At 39.0% G+C, this 21055-nt stretch overlaps 1 protein-coding gene across 1 annotated transcript in view; it reads left to right on the forward strand.

Annotated features, from left to right (window-relative positions):
• Positions 1–21055, forward strand: part of LOC137852544 (ubiquitin-conjugating enzyme E2 E2) — a 211639-nt gene that overhangs the window by 171163 nt on the left and 19421 nt on the right. Inside the window, exons 4-5 of the mRNA XM_068674357.1 lie at positions 2194–2326; positions 15610–15757. Coding sequence (XP_068530458.1) covers positions 2194–2326; positions 15610–15757 — 281 coding nt within the window. The remainder of the gene's footprint in view (positions 1–2193; positions 2327–15609; positions 15758–21055) is intronic.

Raw genomic sequence — 21055 nt, forward strand, 5'->3', positions numbered from 1 at the left:
CATATCCTGCTGGCTAAATAAGCTCTAATAAAGACAGGACTTGCTTTTGGTACTTGCTTTTTCCAACCATTTGTCTGGGATTGACATTTATATCACTTCCATTTTAACCTGCTGGCATCAACTGAGTCATTGCTTCTCCGAGTATTAGAACATTTTTCTGCAGAAAATGGGAAAGGATTTCCTTCACATGATGTAGGCTTTTTTTCGTGTAAGATTTAGACTGCCTCTGCTTCTTGCCTTTTGTATTTGAACTAATTGCCTTATTTTTATTTTTTTTTAAGGGCTTTACTTTCTGTGAACCTTGTATACCATAGCACTGATGTAGTCCCACATTTGTTCGGGCTTATAAAGAGTTCAATTAGCCCCTTAATGCCTAGTTCAGTCACAATTAAACCTTCCCTGTTGACTTGGGATTGGTCTTTCTAAAGGCAGTGGAGGTGTTTTTAATTATTCATTCTCTGGTTTGTTTCTTACAGCAGTCTCAGCTGTGCTTTATTATTCAAAGGTTAATGCAAACTGAGAACTGGGTAAATTAAATTTGTTTGGCAGCTAACAACCTGATGTATTACAGACACTGTGAAAGATGGATGGATGGATGGATGGATGGATGGATGGATGGATGGATGGATGGATGGATGGATAGATAGATAGATGGCAGGCAAGACTTTTGCGACACTTGAAAAGCCAGATTCTGTCTTTAAAAACAATTGCTGGTTTTGTTTCTATGGCTGGTCGATAATGGATGTTCCATAATATTATATTCTCTATAACCCATTTTTGTTAAGAAAGCATGTAGTTTAGAAAGCCAAGAAGCATTAACAGCTATTATAGAAAATTGATGTAGGTACCATGACTAATGAACTACGCCACACAGTACTAAGTCACTGCGTTGTATGCAGGGAATCATGCAGTCAGAAGTTTTAATGAAGGGAGCCCAAGGAATTTCAGGTGAAAGAGGGTTTTATTAACTTTCAGTGAACAAAATGAATAGTTGAGCAGTGAACATGACATGATGTCGTATAATAATTGTATGCCTTGGGTACATTGTGAGGCATGGAGCATAGCCAAGAGCTTTCATCTGTTCTACACATAGGGTTATTTCACAAACCCCTACATACTGTGGAAATCTTTATTGCAGACATAACGAGAATAGTTTCACAAGAAATGCCCTAAGACAATACCACGTCATTTATTTGAAAAATCTACCAACACTGCATTCCTGTGGAAAATATTAATCAGATATCCAGAAGTCACTATCCCAATTGGTCCTAATTAAAATTCAGGTCCTGTATCAGTGACTTGTACAAGCAGGCTGTGAACCAAAAAGAAGTCTTCGTATTTCTTAAGAGGCCACAGCCACCCTGCGTAAAATATGTCTTTCTGTGGACAAGCATTATGCTGTATGAAAGGAGGCTACACTGGCTTTTGAAATAGTAATGCCCAAAAATTTTAGTAGTTTTTAATTTGTTGTTTCCAGGCATTGAGTGTGTAGGTAAGAGACTTGTTCTGTGTATAGGGTTATGTTTTGTACATTTTAAATATTGTTTCAGTACTGTGTTTTTAAATGAGGACTTTGAATTGACATAATCCAACGCTTGAACCTGCTTCCTGTTATGATTTTTAAGATAGCATAACAGTTGCAGACTAAAGCAGCCTTCTGTACTAGTGACTGGAGGAGTCCTTAGGATAGTAACTTAGAAAGTGAAGCTGCAAGGTCATTTGTACCATGCTGTCTTTAGTACAGTGTGTGCTGTATAATAATGTGTGTAATTACACTGCTACTGACTGATGAGGTAGGTGGATGTGCAGGTAGGTGAAAATAGGATGGATTGTGAGGCAAGACAGTGACAAGACATCTCAGCAAAGTCTCTGTATCCTTGTACTGTAAATACTTCACATTTGCCCACTAAAATATTTGAGATAAGATGGTCAGGAATTTTCTGTGCTTATTTGAATAATTTATAATGTGATTTTAATACTTCTTCCTAGCTGAATATATCATTTCACTGACAGAGCTTAGGAGGCCAGTGACATGTTATGCAGGACTAACTTAATAAATGTGATACACAATTTTAACTTACAGCATTGTTGTAAAACCAGTGGTACTGCTAGTAGAGTGTTACTGATGCAGCATTTTCTTAACTGTATGTGGTCATCATGTTTTTTTTTTTATTTGTTTGTTTTCTATTTTAGTGCTGGACCCAAAGGAGACAACATTTATGAATGGAGGTCAACTATACTGGGGCCTCCAGGGTCAGTATATGAAGGTGGCGTTTTCTTCCTTGACATTACGTTTTCACCGGACTATCCTTTTAAACCACCTAAGGTTAGTAGGAGGATATTAAAAGTCTAGTATGAGTCCTTTCCTTGTGATATTTTTTTAATGTGTATGTTGGTATAACGTTGTAGGATGAACACAAAATTTTCAAGGCAATAATGAATATTTAAACTGGGTATTTTGATGGAACAAATTTAAATAACTGCTTAAAATTTGCTTGCATGTCTCCAGTATAGCTGGATAAATATGGATTTATTTAGCAAATGGTTGCATAATTTCCAGCAGTTATTTGTTTGATTTGGATTTGTTTCTAATATGAAAGCATTTATATTTGAGTTGCACCCTTTGTAAGCAGCTGAAGGTACTTAATCTTTCCAGTTGACCCATATCATTCACCAGGGGTCTATGGCAGTCTGACAAAATAGGCACCTTTCGTGCTACTCCATATAAATTACTTCTCCAGATGCAAACTACACTACTCTTCATGAAGCTATAATTAATTGCTTTCCATCGTTTTTTTGGAAGACTGTGGAAATATGGCAACAAAGACAAGAAATTGGAAAGAAAGACAATGACTTACAGAATTCCTTGCAGATTTGTTTTCTAATGCTGTCAGTGATGACACTAGCCACAAATGTAGAACTGTTCCAATAACATCAAGCTGGCAGATCATTACCATGATAGAGTAGGCTCAGAATGTCATACAGGAAATACCTAGTGGTTTTGAAGACCAGAGAAACAGAAGTGGGATGAAATGCGCTTGTGCAAAATGTCATTGATAACCAGTAGGAATAATTGCTGAGAGATGGTGTCAAAATGGGGTTTTATTGGTTGATCACAGGATTATTACAAACCACCAGTCTAATACATCTGTGAAAAAGGCAAATACACTTGTAAGATACACCATCTGGCATTTCCTGCAGAGATAAGGAATTGCTGGCGTCATACGCAAGATATTTGTAAGACCTTATCTGGAAGACTGAGTACAATTCTTGATACCCATGCGCACTACCATGAATAAAAACTGGAAAATTTACCCAGCAGGGCTATTAATAGAATCAAATAAATTGATGGGCCTGTCTATTATGAAACAAAGTGAAGAGAGGTTAATTTTTCACCTTCCAAGTTAGAAGAGGGAAGTTTTGGAATTATAGGACTTAGGGGAGCAGAAATATTTCCCCTTTTTTTTTGACATGTTTCTGTAAAGGTTGATGCACCGTGTTTGCCTGTGATAGAGTAGTTGATTCTTACTTGATTATTGTGAGTACACTATTGAGAGAGGAGCATTTATAAACAGAATTTTGATGCTGCAATAGTAATGTTTATAGTAGTTAACATTATTGTCAGGGGAAAGTTTTAAAAAAGAATGAGAGAGGTGAGTTCAATGTACTTGTCATTCTGTAAACTGCACTTTCCCAACCAGTGACATAAAGACGGGACAAAACCACATTTTAGGTAGCAGATGCGGATGGCCAAATTTGTTTCCTTCTAGCGTTCCAGTTTAGGGAAGCTTTGAGGTCTCGGATGAATATTGCAGGGGTTGTATACCCTGCTGACCACAAATTTTCTGATTTAGATAATTATGATATTCAGTGAAGAAAGAATTGAAACTTTATAAATCCAAGCTTCTCATTCAGTCAGTTAAAGCGCTGGCACAAAGGTCGGGCAATGCTCTGTTCTTGCTTTCCCCGCCCAGGCCGTTCTGGCCTTCACTATATGAGGTCTACCTTGATAGGCTTCTCTGTATGCTTCATTGCTGCTTAGCCTGTGCTCAGTAGCTGTAATGCAAGAGTTACATTCAGTCCCCTAGCCAATTAAAAGGAGAATTATTTAGTGGGTATTGGCATATTCACTGGATGGATTTCTTGAGTATAAAATAGAGCACGTAGGGGTATTTCTCCTTCCCTTTGTTGAGTCTGTTGAATTTTAGTCAATTTATTCAACAACATCCTTTTAAAATAGAAGGTGACAGTCCAGTTTGCTGTTTCATCAGTAGATAAAGACTTTTTCAGTCCACCCTCAGTTGTGTTTGGCAACTGTATTATTTTGAGACATGAGTAATGCAGCTGTGCATTGCTTATTAATGAAATACCAAGCAAAGAGGTGGTTCTTATCCTGCTTTGTAAAACATTTTTGTCTGCCTTTATCTTGATGCCAATTGTCATTCTAAGAAATGTGTGCATATAAATCATATGAAAATGTACTGCTTGATAAAGGACGAGAGAGCTGATGATACCATATTGTATTACTAAAAGGGCAGTATTTATGATGAGGGAAATTGTTATCTGTAAGAAAGTAATGAGTACATGTGCACAGGGGACTAGTGTCAGATAGAACTAATATTTCACTAGCATTATTTTGTACGCATAGATTCTTATTCTTTTCACTTGAGCCACTGTCATAAATAACCCCTGTTTTCAGTCCTGCTTTAGGAGCTCTTAAGCTGTTGCTACTTCATTACACATCTTTCCCAGATTCTGTGAAATTGATTCACAGGTTAAATAGTCTGGGAAGTCCCTTGAATAAAGCAGTGTGGGAAGACAAGTGCTGGCCATACGGTAGCTGCTGCTAGTCAATATTGTTGGGAAACAGTACTTAAATATTTACTCCAAACACTTATTTCTGGCAAAAGAAAGGTATTGAGTTTGTAGAACATAACATATGGCATCACGGTACAGTGCTAGTTGTGTCACCAGGTGCTGGCAACTCTTCTACTTTACCATGAGATTTGTGATATTTGGGGCTGTTCTTAAAATCATGGTTCTTAGAGTTATGGGAGTGGATAATCACAGATTTATTTTTTTCTAAGTATATCTACTCCTCATGGCTCTATCAACTTAAAAAAAAAAAAAAAAAAAGAGAGAGAGAGAGAGATAAAATACAAAACTGTGGAATGTACTGGGAAAGTCATAAAGTATATCCCAGACTTGGCAAGGTTACCTCCATGTCAGTCCACAGCAGAAAGGATCTAATTCACGTTTCTTGCTATGATTGAATTCATACATTCCTCCTGAGATTTCTGTGGGCCACATTCATCCCTTTTTTACTATGAAGAAAGGAAGCATTTAAATGAGTACTGTCAAAATTGATCTTCTAAAAATGTGACCACAAAAGACCTGGGAAGAAACAGAAACTGTATTTCCCAGATGCGATTACTTGACCCAGCTTGAGGTTCCAAAGGCAAATGCCCATGTCACATAACATAGTTACTGTTAAAGGACGTAATACAAAGTGTATTAAAATCTTCAGAAAGATTTCCACAATCCCTTTTCCTTATCTATTCTGAGACATTGCACAATCTTTTATCATGCATGTGTATGTTGCAATGGGAAGCAAAAAATAAATTTTAAATTAGGAAAAATATATTGAAATTAAATTCTGGATACATATCTCTAGTTTTTTATTATTATAATTTAAAAAAAAATGTGGTGTAGCCATTTTTTGTTTCATATTATACAAAGATTTAAATATTTTCTAAAAGATCCAAATTCTTTCTATAAACCCTGTTGATGCTTATTCTAATCATTGGGCACCCTGCTGTGTATTGGAAAACATGAATTAAAATTAAAAAACTGAGAGCTCATTTGCACATGAAGAAAAGATGTTTGAACCTATTTGTTGATCGTGGGGGTGATTAGTAAATGTATAAAGTAATTTTCATTTGTTCTTCTAGATAGTTAACCTGCTTTCTTCAATTTTTACACCTTTATCTGTATTCTTCATGTCCTCTGATTGCACTCTGTGCCTCATTTTATGTTTTTGTATACCCAAACATCAGGCAATCAGGCTTCCCTTCAGACTTTCCCCTACAGGTCATCAGTTTTGTTTTTGTCTGTCTTTGTACTGACACCTGTCAGTGTCTCTCTAAAGCTGAGCCATAAGCATAATATCAAAGTAAGTTATTTTTCAACAAAGTAAGAGATACCATGTGATAGGTCAGATTATAATTTGCTCTCAAAATATTCCCTTTTTCCCCTTTGAAGTCAGTTATTTCAGTCTTTCAGCTTGGTCTCATGCCTTGAAACCAGACTCCAAGCTTTCTGAGCCAAAGTGCAGTGACCCTTTCAGCTCTGCTTGCCTTTAAGACCCACGGCGTTTTGCTTCACTCACAAGAGCAGAACTCTGGTGCGGAGGAGAGAGTCCTTTTTCCAAAAGGAGCTTCTCTGTGTGGGCCAGATGCAGCTTGACCAGGGGTGACGGAGCCTGTCCCAGCCCAACTCCAGTTGCTCTGCGTAACCAGAGAACAAGATTTTTAGAACAGCTCATCTGAGAAACGACAAATTAGCTTTGGCTTTCTGGGAGGCTCTACTCAATTAAAAATCCTTGCTGGCCTCCACTGTGAGGAGGCTGCTGTAATACTGTGCAAATGAGCTGAGCACCCCCTCAGCTGAGTCAGCAGGAAAACGGGCAGGCTGCAAAATCGCCCCTTCCTTTGCAGCGGTCCCCCAAGCCTCACACTAGTTTATGAAATGAGGCAAGAGGAAGGCGTGGAACAAGCAAAGCAAGCCATAGACAGGCACCTGATCTCACCTTCTGCTAAAGGCCAGGTGCCGGTGAGACTTCATTCTTGGTCACTTCGAGGCTTCACTTCAGCCACAAAACACAGCATCTGTCTTGTAGTGAAGCAGGCTTAGAATAAAGAAAGTTGTGGCCTGTTCAGAGCAGCCACTTACAGAAATGAATACAAATACTTAGATGGCCTGCCAAGGAAATAACATTGCATTTCTCCAATGCCTTAATGACCCCCCAGCCCTTTGTAGAAATACCTTTGAGGTTTCTTTTTCCTGCTAACTACCTCCCTTTCATCTGTAATGAATTCAGACTGTTCCTCCCCTTGGCTTTTACAGGGGAAAGCTCTCTCTTGTTCTGCTGCTTTCTGTGGGGTATTGGATGGGATATATAGCTATACACAGAAAGGTGGGTGTGTATGTTTAGGTGTATATGTATATATATATACATACACACATACATATATCTGTATGTGTATGTATACATATATATGAGTAGGAGGTGTCACATCCTTCAGTCAGCCTGGAGAATCTCAGTTTAATTTCTCTCCTTGGTCCATATACAAAATCAGTGAATTGCCAAAGTATACACATTTTTTGACCTGAGGGCCTCTAAAGTTTAGCCATTGTGACAAATTGACACTACAACATTATACCAGCTATAATTGTTGAAGGAAGGGCAGTAATTTCATTATCCTGCACACTGTCCCACCAGACCAGGAAGTCTTGGTGCAGTCTTTCATACAGGTGTTTGCAGAAAACTGAGTGCTCTTCAAGAGCACACTCCCTCCAGGAGTTGTCACTACAGTGGTGTCTGCATTTTCATCAAGAATAATCTTTATTAATAACTTCTACTCAGATACTTGACTGTGTTCAGTCTATTACAGTGTCAATTCAATTTAGCTGTAGCTGATACAATATGGATATATCTATCATTATCCTAGTACTCTGCTAGCTTTATTTTTTAATTTGAGTGATTTATAAAATCTCTTAATCCCAACTCTACAATTAATCTTGCTAGGGACTTTAATCTCAGCTTGCTGAAAAATGGTCCACAGGACTTGAAAGCTGCAATATGCTAAATCACCTCTAAATCAAAATTAAAATAACAGAATACTCCATTTCCTCCCTGTACATCGCGTATGTCTATCAAGTGACTGAAAAATTGTTCTCGGCATTTGAAAGCTTAGCTGTCTTAAATCAACTGTGAGACTGTAAGGAGAGTCTTTTTCCTTTGTAAATATAACGTGCAGAGTCTATAGAATCTGGACTTAATGGCAATATTGAACATCTCTTCAGTTTTTTTTCTTTGTAATTGTCATAACACTAAGCTCTATGCACTAAATATCATTACGTGGAATCCTTTTCCTTTGGTACAATCTTTGTAGGCAGAGCTTCAGTCCACCTTCTTTTGCCCTCCCTGTGGCTGTTGCCATGACATGACCGGCCTTCAGACACGATGGTCTCCTGTCATCCTGTCATTGCTATCCCTGTCATCCATCTGCCTCATCACCACCCTTCTGGAAGCTCTGCATTCAGAGGCTGTGTCTGCAGGCAGTGCTGCACCAATGGGGCAGCGCACACCACTGGGCCCGGGGTGCATCAGACCCAGGTGGCTCCCTCAGAAACTTCAGAGCCTCTCAAAATGACAGCAGCACAGAGACGTGGAGAATGGAAATGCAGGCAGGAATACATAAGGCAGAGGAAAGGATCCATAACTATATTTTATTGCCAATAAATGCAAAGGTCACATTTGATAGAACAATATCCTGTAAACCTCTGAGATTTCCTTTGCATTTAGTTACCTGAGAGTTCTTCTACTAAATGCCAAGTTGAATTGCCATTTCTTCTAATGAATAGCCCTCTTTTTCACTCTGTTTTAATATACTAATTCGTATCAATAGTTTTTATTTTTTTTAGTCTTGATGAAAATGGCTCTATCCAGCTAAACTCTTCCTGCTTCTCCCCTTCCCCCCAAAAAAAAGCTTAGAAGGTTCATAATTTCTTCCTGTTTCCTATAAATACGCAGCACATTAAGCTCCCCATGAGGACCTGTAGAGTCATCTTGTGGGGGTTCTCTTCTGCCTTACAGTGATGGTTTGCATACCGCCTGTCAGGTTCACTTTCAAAAGGGGACATGATGGCTATCGGATGCTTGGGAAACTAGATATTTCTCTTATATCACATGCATGTTCACTCCTGCATAAAAGTCTACTCATAATCTAAAAATACATCATACATCAATGTTCGTTCTCGTCTTCTTTTATGCACACAGATATATACATATACAGATTTGAGAGTCAGAGTTTTATTATTATGATATCAATATAGAATAAGAAGAAACTAGTAAATGTTCAAAACCAAGTCAGCTACTGTTTTGAGGGGAAAGAGCACTTTGGGGACTCAGAGGAAGTGGATGTGGGATGATTCAGCCCACATGGTTTATTCTGTGAAAGGGAGGATTTGTTTTGTAAAAGTTAAATGGGCTGTAATTCCATAAAATTTTGCTTTCTCTAAATGGACTTCATTACTGACTTTCCATATACAGTTACTAAACATAATAAAGATTATGCTGGCTATAATTAAAAACCGTTTAAAAAAACACATACTGACATTGTTAGGCAAAGCTTTTGACATATTTGCATCACAAAATAGTTTCTATTCTGAACCTCCCTTACCTGGACAGCTTTCCATTTCTTTTATTCTCTCCTGCTACTGTTTTATTTTCAGAAAACTGTACAATTTAAGTTAATTTTTTACTCACCCTCTCAGATACATCAAAGATTAGTTAAATTCCTCTTTACCTTTTCTGCTGTTAGATCTGTGTGCAAACTGGCTACATTCCAGTAAAAAGTACACATTTAGTGTTGCTGTGTTTATTCAAATGTATATTTTTTTCCTGCAACAGTCAATTCAGTGAGACAGTGTGAGTAGTTACTCAGCTTCATAATTACCATGGATATAATGAATAATTACTCACATTGCATACCGTTTCATTTTCAGCAGTGTTAAAGGTTAACTCATATGAATGCTATTACATGCCTTTTAAATCATGATCACTTCTGGCTAGTTATGTCTCACGTGGTGCGTTTTGTTACAGAAACCACAGAGTAGTTTGCATATCAGACTCTTCTGTAGGTCAAACAAAAGTAACTGTAAGTTATTATTTCCTGCTAATGTAGATGACATATATTTTCCTTTGAAGTAAGAAACTGTAGCTATTACCAACTGAAGGTTTGTAGGAACTGCCTGAAGTGGCATATATTGGCATATATTTAAACCGTGCTCTTTAACAGTGATCATCATGTGGTCTGTCATTTATTATGCACTTTATGTGATAATCCATTAAGTATCTCAACAATTGCTCGTGCACATGCTACAAATCTGTAGTTGCAAAACAAAGATGGATCATCTTGTTGTAGAAATTCAGCCTCAGCACTGGATATAGCTAAAATGAAGTGCACTCCATAAGACATTTAGGGATGATAATTAACATAAAGGTTAACATGGACATTGTGTCACTCACAGGTATAGATAATATTCACTTAGATTGTTTTACAGTATTGCTCTAATATTACTAAAGAGCGAAGGCCTGGTCTTGTTTTTATTATTCTTTCTATTTGAGGAGACAAATCTATTGCTCATAAAGTCTGAAAAACTGAGATGGGAACTACTTGCTCCCTCCTGAGCTCCATGAACATCATCATAAAGGGCATCATATTTTTTAATATATATATAACCTTTTATGTATGCAGTACAACTTCTTCCACTTCAGGTAGTGCCACTGTAGTTTTATTAAAACAGAACTCCTGGGGAATATTAGAGAAAGACAGAAGTTTCATCTCAGGAATGACTGCAGGATTGTGCCCTTGTAAGAAATGAAAGAGCTTGAAAGGAAATTTTGCAAAACTGCAGGAATGAGAGCCCTGGGATCTCAATCCTGCTTCCAGTGTTGGCTGAGCAAAATTTTGTTTATTCTCCTGTAGACTCTGAATCTTTCATCTCTCCCTGCACAACTGCCCAGCTTCAGTAGGAGCAATGAAGAAAAGGGGATGAGGGCTTGAACCCAAACAAGATGAAGAATGCAGTTCCTCAGTACATGCTATTACCCTCTTGCATGTTAGTGTGCAAAACCAGAGTCATTTCTTCTTCTAGACATATTTTTTAAGAATTATGACTGAATTCAGTGGAGTCTGAAAGTACATGGGTTGTGTTTATAGGACCAGCCCTTTCAGATCTAAAGCAGTGCCTTTACATGCCTGTCTCTCACTGAAGTTTAAGCCACTCACCCACACGACTGCCAATGACACAGTGGCTTCTTGGGTTTACACCTAACATACGACTGTTACATGCAAAACAGAGATAGTGAGTGATTTTAAGACTAAACCTTGCTGCAAAATCACCCTGACATACAGGAGTGATTTGTCTTGTCTCCAATCAGTTGCCTCCAGTCTCTCAACTGAAATCATTTTACTTTGCCCTTCCTCAGTTTTGTAAACAGTCTTTTTTATTCTGCCCTAAAACTTACTCAATGAAAAGCTTTAAATGTACTTCTTTTCTCTGTAATCATTTTCTCTCCCCCTTTTAAATACATAACCTCATTTTCTTCTTAGAGACTATATAAAGTTGTTTGTTTTTTTTTTTAATTTGTTTAATTCTGTTTTACAATACTCAGAAGGGTTTAGCATTCAGCAGTAGGTAAATAGATGAGTTTGTTATTATTTATTTACAAATATGAATATAAATTCTTTATCATTACCTTTCAAAAGCTTCTTTAAAATACTTCTACAGTTTTCAGAAAATAGTCCTATTTTTCCATATTTTTCCTGCAATTCACATTTCTCTGACCTGCACTTTTATTCAACAAAACTGAGATATTCTCTGAAAACTGCAGAATCAAAGAGAGTAAATCCATAGAGGGCACTTATCTTTCAAGAAAAAAAAAATAGATAAATTACTCCTCTACCATTCAATTGTCTGAGGATAACTCCTACCATACACCCACACACTCCCTTGAGCTTCTGAATGGGATTGTTTAGGTGTTTTCATTAGGGGATAAATGGAATTAGAGTGCATCATTTATAGGAACCATTTAAGTGGCATCAAAGGTTAAAATATGACCATATTAAAGAAAACAGAGTTCGCCTGGAACGGTGTTATCACTTGACTTCTCTCTACATACATAATAGAGATGACCCTGCATAACTTTAAAATGTGCATATGGCAAACACAGCATCCATGTCAGCGTTTCCCACATTAGATGCAATTTGAGGCAATACCTGGATGAGGAAAGCAATATGTCATCCCAGCTGTCCTGCGTGTTATTTAGATTTCTCTGGCATATGAAAATAGGATGGGGCTTCTCACCTTGTCCCTTTTAACAATAGTTCCTAAGTTCATTACAATTTCACTATGAAATTGAACAGATCTGGGGGTTGTGTAATTATCCCTAGGCCAGAGGTTGCCAGGTAAATGAAGGTAATTGTTTTCCTCTGAGCTGCCCCAGTTGCTGAGGAGTCAGAGTGGGGAGCCACCTGCTTCCTCACATGCCAACTCCATCAAAACCACCAACTCTCCACAAAATGGGGAGAGGGCAGGCATTTCCCAGTTTGCCACAGGATATCAGTGGGCCAGTCCTAGCTCTACCACTTGTGTTTATCTTTTCTGTGTTTGTGTCTTCACCCTGACTGAGGAGGCCTGGGTGGCGCGTGCCACTGCCAGCCATTGCAAGCTCTGCAGCATCTAGGGGCAACATCACCTCCCACTACCCATCCACAGTTCCCGGTGTGTCATTCATGCAGCTTGTTCTGAAATTCTGAAAACTTCAATTTTTTTTTGTGGTTAAAATGTCTCAGAGTATTTGTACAGACATTGTCAAGTGTGCTGGCATGTTTGGCAAGTGGGTGACATACCTGTCAATGATAAGAAGTGATCCTTATCTTGTGACTGGGTGCCCTCCTCAAAGTCATGGTTTAAGATATACTCGTAGTGAAAAAACCTACAGTTCAGTTCTAAGTATTTGCAAAAAATAGCCTTGCAACTACAAACAGATGTAATCCCACCTACATTTATCCACTAATAGCCTAAGATGACAATGGAGTGTTGAACAGTTTATATAAGACATGAACTACCTCCATTCATTCCAGTGGCTCTCCAAGTCCTGCCAAATTCCCAGTGTCCCTTCTTGGATGCTTCAAAGGGAGTATGTGGCAATGTGTCTGTCCTCTAAGCTGACAACAAAAATTACACATTAAGATACAGGCTCACATTGATGTCATTAAGTAGGCTACAAGCTTAGACTGACCCCTGTCTTAACATAAGTTGGAAGGTATAATTTAATCCATGCAAACTTTACTCAGATATTGCTGAATAAAGTCCTCAAATTTTTATTCATGGAAGCTTAGGAAAGCATATTTTTCAGGAAAAATAATTAAGCAAAAATTTTATTCCAACTATAGACTAAGAAGTAAGAGCATAATACTTACAATTAAGCCAATGCTGAAGTATTTGCCTGAGTCTTGGGACAGCCTGCTGTGAAATATTCCCTGATTCAGTGTTATATCAGGTATTAATAGTGCCTTAATCTGTCTGGGGACCTAATGAACACTGACCTACTATTTACAGGATGCTCCTCCACACCAGCTCCTTTTGTGGACACTTAACACAGTGTAAGGCAGTTTGCCACTTGGTGGATTTGTAACCTTCCTTATTCACAGTTACTTCTGTTTTTGAAGATGAACATTTAATTTTATCACTGAACACTGCTTTCTTGATCTGACAGAAGACTTTTCACTCCAAATGCTGGATGTGCTTGGAGTTCTTATGGGAGAAAAAAAAAAAAAAAAAAAGATTGTCTGGCTATAGTGTTTGGATGAATTGAGCCCATTGTGCCAGAAATATTTAAAATTCTCATAAAGGTATTGGAAGTGAAGCACTTAGGCTGGAAAAGAATAAGTGAAACCGCGACATTAGGGGAAAAAAAAGAAAGAAGTTATGAATATGTAGAGTACAGAGTGGCAAACTATTCAAGTGGCTTATCAGTTGGCAATACCTTTAGACATAGCTGCATGTAAAACCTGGTAAGCTTTCTTTGTTGGGATCTTTGTCACATAACTCACTGGTCCATGACACTGCACTCCAGGAATGCTTTCCCAGATTTATGTGGAAAAGTACTTACGAGAATAAGTATTTCTTCTTCAATGTAACACTGTAATATCAGAAATCTACTACCTTTTCTTTCCATTATTTTGTCAAAGCATCTTGACTTAATCAAAAGGGGCAGAATAGCTCCATGTTAGATAGTGATTTTTTTCTTAATAGAGGTAGAATAGGCACCATGTTATTTCACTTGTGTCCTCTGTTCTGCCTCTTGGTGAGTGCCCCAGTCTTAGTCCTGAAATCACTGGAAATTCTGGTATTGAATTAAGCCAGAACAGGGACAGGCCTGCCATCAGCTCCCAGTTCTATTCAGACACATGTTTGTCTGCATGGTAGAGTAGTGATAGGTTCATAAGTACTCCCAGTTAATAGCACTAGTGAATTCTGGTGAAGAATACAGGTTTCTGAGATTAGAGGTGTGCTTTGCCTACTATTGTCTCATTCTCCCTCTTGCCTGTCTATTGGCTGATGAGGTAGACCACCAAAATGATACATCTTAATTTTAGATGTTATGAACATGTCATTAAACCTATCTAGTTTAACTTGTCATTTGTGTAGAAATGAGGGAGAAATTAATCTTTGATGGAGATCCCAAGGGAGTGGTTGTATTGTCCCTTCCTATCAAGTAGCCTCAGTACTTATTCTGAACTACACAGAGGACTTTAATAGCTGAAATTGTTTTAAAATAAAAAGTCTGTATGCAGAAGCACATCATTCTAGACTAAAAGAAATTATCTCCCCCTCAGCGCGATAGATACAGGATACCTGGGAGGGAATACAAAATAGGCACTGTGTTGTTTTCACCCTGATGGGCAATTAACTCCACCACAACCACTCCTCCTCAGAGGAAGAGGGGGAGAAAATATGATGGAAAGGGCTCAAGGGTTGAGATAAAGACAAGGAGACCACTCACCTGCTATAGGCACAGGCAAAACAGACTCAGCATAGGAAGACTAATATAATTTATTGCCTATTTCTAACAGACTAGATCAGTGAGAAACTAAAAGCAAGATAAAAACACCTTCCCCCCATCCATCCTCTTCTACGTCTTCCCCCCAAGCAGCACAGGGGAACAGGGAGTGGGGACTGCTTGAGGGGAGCCTTCTCTTTCTTCCTTCAGTCTGCTCTCCCATGAGCGATGCCCAGCCAGCATTGCTCATGGCTTGGCTCTGGCCAGCAGCAGGTCCCTTTTGGAGCTGGCTGGAGCTCTGTTCTGACATGGGGCAGCCGCTGGACTCTGCTCACAGAGGCTACCCCTGCAGCACCCCTGCTAAAAATAAAACACACACATAAACACAGAGGTATTTGTAAGCAATTATACCAATTCAACTGTGACTTAAATTTGGAAATGAAGAATAGGCTTTTTGTTCCCATGCAAGAATAATGAGATCAGTGGGACCAAGGCAAGAGGAAGCTAGTGAAACTTGGAAACTTGTCCCATTCTTACATTGCAGAAAGCAGTTCCATTGCTGGCCACAATTGGAAGAGACAGACTTTTATTTTGTAAGGAATATCCCTATTTTGCTCAATCTTTAACTGGCAGAATAGTGTAAGTTCAACCAGGAAAGCAAAATGGTCTTTTGTGTAATTTTTTTTATTTTTTTTTTATTGCTTAATAATCATGTAATTATTGGCTTGTACACTTAGACACACTATCTTTTCTAGGTAACGTTTCGGACAAGAATCTATCACTGTAACATTAACAGCCAAGGCGTCATCTGCCTGGACATTTTAAAAGACAACTGGAGTCCAGCATTAACCATTTCTAAAGTTCTCCTCTCCATCTGCTCCCTCCTCACAGACTGCAACCCAGGTAAGACAAATTAACTTTCACATTTGTGTTCAGTCATGATTCGTATTCTGTCAACTACTGGGATATGGTTGGTGCACTGTTCTATTGCTATGTACTAAAAAAAGAGACAAAAAAATAAGTATTAAATTCATTTAAATTGAGGCATAGTAAAGAAAGAAAACGCAGTTTTAGGATCTCATGCATTTTTAGTAGTTGAAAATAAAAATCTGTTAATTCTGAAGTTTAATCAGTGGAAAATACCTTATAGTAGGCACTAATTTGGATATTACAAGCAGGATATTAGTACCAAGAAATATTAATGTGTTAATAAATATTGAAAAGGAAAGCTTTCATTTAAATATGCTGATAACATGTTCTCTGAAAAGAATATTAATAGTACTGATGATGATAGATGTCTAACACAGACTCTACAAATAATGAAAATTAATTTAAATGAAGTTTATTCAATATCCTGGACAGCCAGTATGAGTATTCAAAGCAAGCTGTCATTCATATTAAGTAGCATAGCACTTAACCTCTTCCCTCATCTCTTTTGGATTTGTTTTCTGCAGTTGACCAATAGATCTGTAATTTGCTCTTTCTCTTACCCTGTTTGCCAATGAATGGTTCTGACTGTAGCCATGGAAAATTGTAATATATAGAAATTACTAAAGAATCATTTAAAGAAAAACTAAGCAATCTGTTTGCATATCTTGAGTGTTCTTGTGGTTTTGGTTTGGTTTGGTTTTTATTATAGACTTAGTTTTGTTTTATTATTAATAATTTGCCATCTAGGTTTTAAAACTTTAGGTTTCCTGTTTCTAACTTTTCTCACCAACCAAAAGGCTTAAAAAAAAATGCTTTTCAAAGGCCAGAATGTGAGATTCCTGTGCAGTCAGGTGCCAAGTCAAAGGCTGTAACAGGAGACTGAGTTATTTCAAAGCTCCAGATAAGGTGAAAGTGGACTTTCAGTTGCAATTGGCTGCGCTTTTTTTTTCATGTGGGTTTGTTACTGCATGGAGCATTAGAAACTGCTGCGTTCTCCCAGCTGAGAGCTGGAGCTGTAGAGGATCCCTGCTGTCTCATTCCAGGCACGTTTATTTCAGGAGTGCTGGGTGCTCTCTGTTTACCTCTCGGGAAGATTGACTTCTTGCAGTGGCACTCCAACCGATGCAGAGGTGCCTGTACAAAAGCAGGTGGATTGGTGACATAAGCTTAAAGAAAAGCAAATGGATGTTTGCTCAGCTGTGTTAGGGTCCAGGTAAAGAGCTTCAGAGACACCGCTGTAAAATCAGTAGCTGTCTATCAGCAAATACGTCCATTTCAGGATTTAACAGCAGACCTGTGTCGGGGAGTGAGGAACTGGAAGTAGATGTGCACTCAGTTGTGCTTGCCTTTCTTTATAGGCAGGCATACAGGCAGCATACATACCATTTCAAGCAATGATTTGAAGTTGGGAAATTTACTATCTCTGCCCTCTCAGTCTTTTTCCTCTCCTTAGACTAGTTTACAGATGTTGTTGGCACAACAGTGAGCAAGTAGGTCAGAGGAACACTGAAAACTGTTACCCATATGATACTATCATATGCAACATGTACTAAAAATGGGAAGTTACTCTTCAGTTTCTTTCAGTTAGTAGCTATAAGCAGTCATGACTGTAGTAAGTCAAACAATTTTATGACATTTCATTTTCAATTTAAACATTCTCTTTAAATACAAAGTGGTTGTGGATTTTGTTACTGTGCCCTGTTAAAATTTTGCTATGTTTTTTGAGGAATGACTGTAATTTCTTTACTTGTATTGTGAGTTCCCCTCGTATGAGGAGCTGATGGTGGTAGCTGTGAACTGCTGAGTCATTTTTGCCTTCCTTTGAGATGACTTGCCCTGTGTTAGATGTTGTTTTTATTAAAAAGTGAACTTTGAATTTTAGCGATCTACAACACAAGGCTTCTTACCTTTCAGTGTATTGCCTAACATGCTAAAGCCTGTTCTGGTTGTACTGCTTGTCCCGTTCATTTCAGATGAAATTTTATCATTAACAAATCATTGGAATAGATGTTCCTTGCCATCCAGATTGAATATGATTGATAGATAGATAGATAGATAGATAGATAGATAGATAGATAGATAGATAGAGAGAAAGATAGGGATATGTATCTATATATATCACTGAGATATATATCATATACTTATATGTATTATTTTATATATATATGTGTGTGTGTGTGTGTGTATGTATGCATTTTGCTCTCTGTCAGCTGGAAGTAATTTTCTAATCCCCGAGTCATCTCTTCATCAAACTAGTTGGCTCCTTTTTAAAGGCAGCAACCCAACAGGGATCTCGATTTGATAAGCAACTTTGAACTCTTTGTTCACTATTCATCAGACAGAAGTAGATCAGGTCAAATGGAAAGGCAACACTGAATCTCCCACAAACATAAACACTTGGGATGGGTGAGTTTTCCACCCCCAGCCCCTCTGAAGGGAAGAATCAAGTATCAGTTACCCCTAGCCTTACATTTATGCAAATCTTCATTAGAACAACAAATAGCAGTAAGAATGGCAGCTAATTAACCCTCAGTCATACACAGTGATTAAACTGAGCCAGAGCACAGCTGCAGCTTCGTTGGCAAGCACTGCTATTCTTCTCCAGCAGGCTGAGCAAATGAAAAGAGGTATTTGCTCCTACCGCTTCTGTCATTCACACAGCCATCTACAAAAGACACGGAGAGAGTCTCTTTCCTCCCTGGTTATACATCACCACCCTTTGTTCCATATCACTCAAAGCAGGAGCTAGTTTGTCCATTTTAAACAACTCATACAATCCTTTACTCATAAGCTGTCTCAGACCCTTCAGTCCTGATTGTTATTAATTGTCTCTATTTTGCTTGGCAGCATCAGACGGTAAACTGTGTTAATGAAATGTCTGAATTTTGTAACAGCTGGCTGACTTTTTTTTGCGGGGGGAAAGGGTGCCGTAGTATTTGTGTGTAAGTGAACATGTGTGAATTATCTGTCAGCGCAGGAGAGCCAACTGGAATGGTATCAGAGAGATGGGAGAAATGATGGGATGCACTAGCATTCAGTCTGGGGATTACAGCTTCTCTTTAAGGTGGTACTCTGGGACGCAGCACATATCTCTTCTTCAAAGCAGGGCCCCAGTCCTGTAAACATTTTGGCATGTGCATGAGCAACCCTACAAAACCTGGTAGATGCATTCATCTACATAAAACTGTGTGTGTGAGTAAGTGCTCGTAGGCTGTGTGCTCGAGTGATGAATGTATTTACTTCCAGTGTTAGCTGCTAGGGTTTGCCTACATGTTAGTTATTCCAAAGTAACTCCATGTGTGGACACTCCCTCTTTTGAAAATATATTGTGAGGAAAAACTGTCTTACATGGAGTAAAAGTCAACTGTACATTAAGTATGGGAAATGTAGCCCTGGGAGTATAAATTCCCGTACTACCTTAATCCAAAATAGCTTTCAAGTGTGGATGGCCCCTGAGGTTTTGTATTTTTACAAAGATTGAAAGAAATTAATTATTTTTATATTTAGACAGCTGATGATGATGAGCTGGGTTAAAATGTTTACTGCTCTCTGTTGGTCATTCCCATCTCAACCCTGCCAAAGGTTCTCAAGTCTTATGGAAAATTCTCATTTGCTTCAGAAGAAATGAACTGAAACACTGACGAGACTGCCCTGGAACTTTTTCCTTCACATGGCCTCCTTTTTCACACATGCAAAATCTGAACTTTGCTTTCCTGGTTGTCCCTGATGTCTGAACAGTCTAACGTCAAGCCATGTCTGCTTAATAACACATAGCTAAGCCTTGATTAGGACATTAAAGCAGAACCTGCTAAATCTCCCTCACTTTTTTTATCATTGTTTACCTGTAGTTAAGTACCATTTTTTCCACACAACAGTTCTACAGCCAGTTAAGATCTCTATCCCTTGATTGCTCCACTGGCATTCCCTACCAGGAAAACTGGACCTGATGCCATGGTCTTGCTGCTGCCCCTGGTCCCTGAGGGACAGACTGTGCCCCATGATCTCATTTGGGCACTGACGGGCACCACCTTCCAGATGGGGATTTGTGCGGTGCTGCAGGACGGAGGGTGGGAAGGGATGGCCTGAGACTGTACGCAGCCATGGCGTTTTTTTTCCCCAAAGTGTGTCTGGTTCCACTGAACACTTGGCTGGCTACTGAAACACAACTAACTACTGAGAGGCTGTATGAGCTTCACTTTCTTCACTCTTTAGAAACCTCTGCCAAATTTCTAGCCTAAACCAATGCATGGGAATTTTATACTAACTTGTTTTTCAGCAACTTTTATCCTATAGCTTAAATTACTATTTTCTCTTGCTGTTTTTCATTCATGGTGTATTAATGAAGATCCACCCTCTTTCCTCTTGTCTTTATTTGCTGCACACTAACCAGGCCTGTGTATATTCACTTCCACCCATAAGACAACCTTTCCATTCCCCTTGTCACCCTTGTTGCCCTCTTCTGCCCCTGCGTCAGGCTGAAGTCATCCTTCCTGAACATGGCTGATTTGTGGGGAGTTCATCAGTGCATGAGGCACGGCTAGACAGGCTAACCTGCTGGTGGTCACCACTGAAAAATTTACTGATCCCAGTTGGATGTTCCTGTCTCACTCGCAGCCCTGCCAAAGGCTGATTCTTTCTTAGCCCTGTCATTTACACCATTTGTCTGCTTTCTAACCCAATTCAATTAAGTGATTCAGAAAGGGGAAGGGGAAGGGGAAGGGGAAGGGGAAGGGGAAGGGGAAGGGGAAGGGGAAGGGGAAGGGGAAGGGGAAGGGGAAGGGGAAGGGGAAGGGGAAGGGGAAGGGGAAGGGGAAGGGGAAGGGGAAGGGGAAGGGGAAGGGGAGAGGGGAGAGGGGAGAGGGGAGAGGGGAGAGGGGAGAGGGAGGGAGGGAGGGAGGGAGGGAGGGAGGGAGGGAGGGAGGGAGGAAGGAAGGAAGGAAGGAAGGAAGGAAGGAAGGAAGGAAGGAAGGAAGGAAGGAAGGAAGGAAGGAAGGAAGGAAGGAAGGAAGGAAGGAAGGAAGGAAGGAAGGAAAATAAAGCTTTTATAAGAATACTGCATTGACCTCTGGCAAAGAAAATGAGCAAACAAGTGACAGCAGTAACTGCTTAACCTGGATCAACACTAGCCAGGTTAGTTGTTGTGACTCTGCTTTTAGATCCTGCAGTGGCATATTATATTAGCAGTGTAAAGCTGCTTATCTCTTGTTATCCTTTAAGCACCACAGAAAGTGTGAAGCAGTTTGTTCAGTCATATATTTAAAGTTTGCTGTG

Source organism: Anas acuta, chromosome 2 (assembly GCF_963932015.1).
Source record: "Anas acuta chromosome 2, bAnaAcu1.1, whole genome shotgun sequence".
Taxonomy (NCBI): domain Eukaryota; kingdom Metazoa; phylum Chordata; class Aves; order Anseriformes; family Anatidae; genus Anas; species Anas acuta.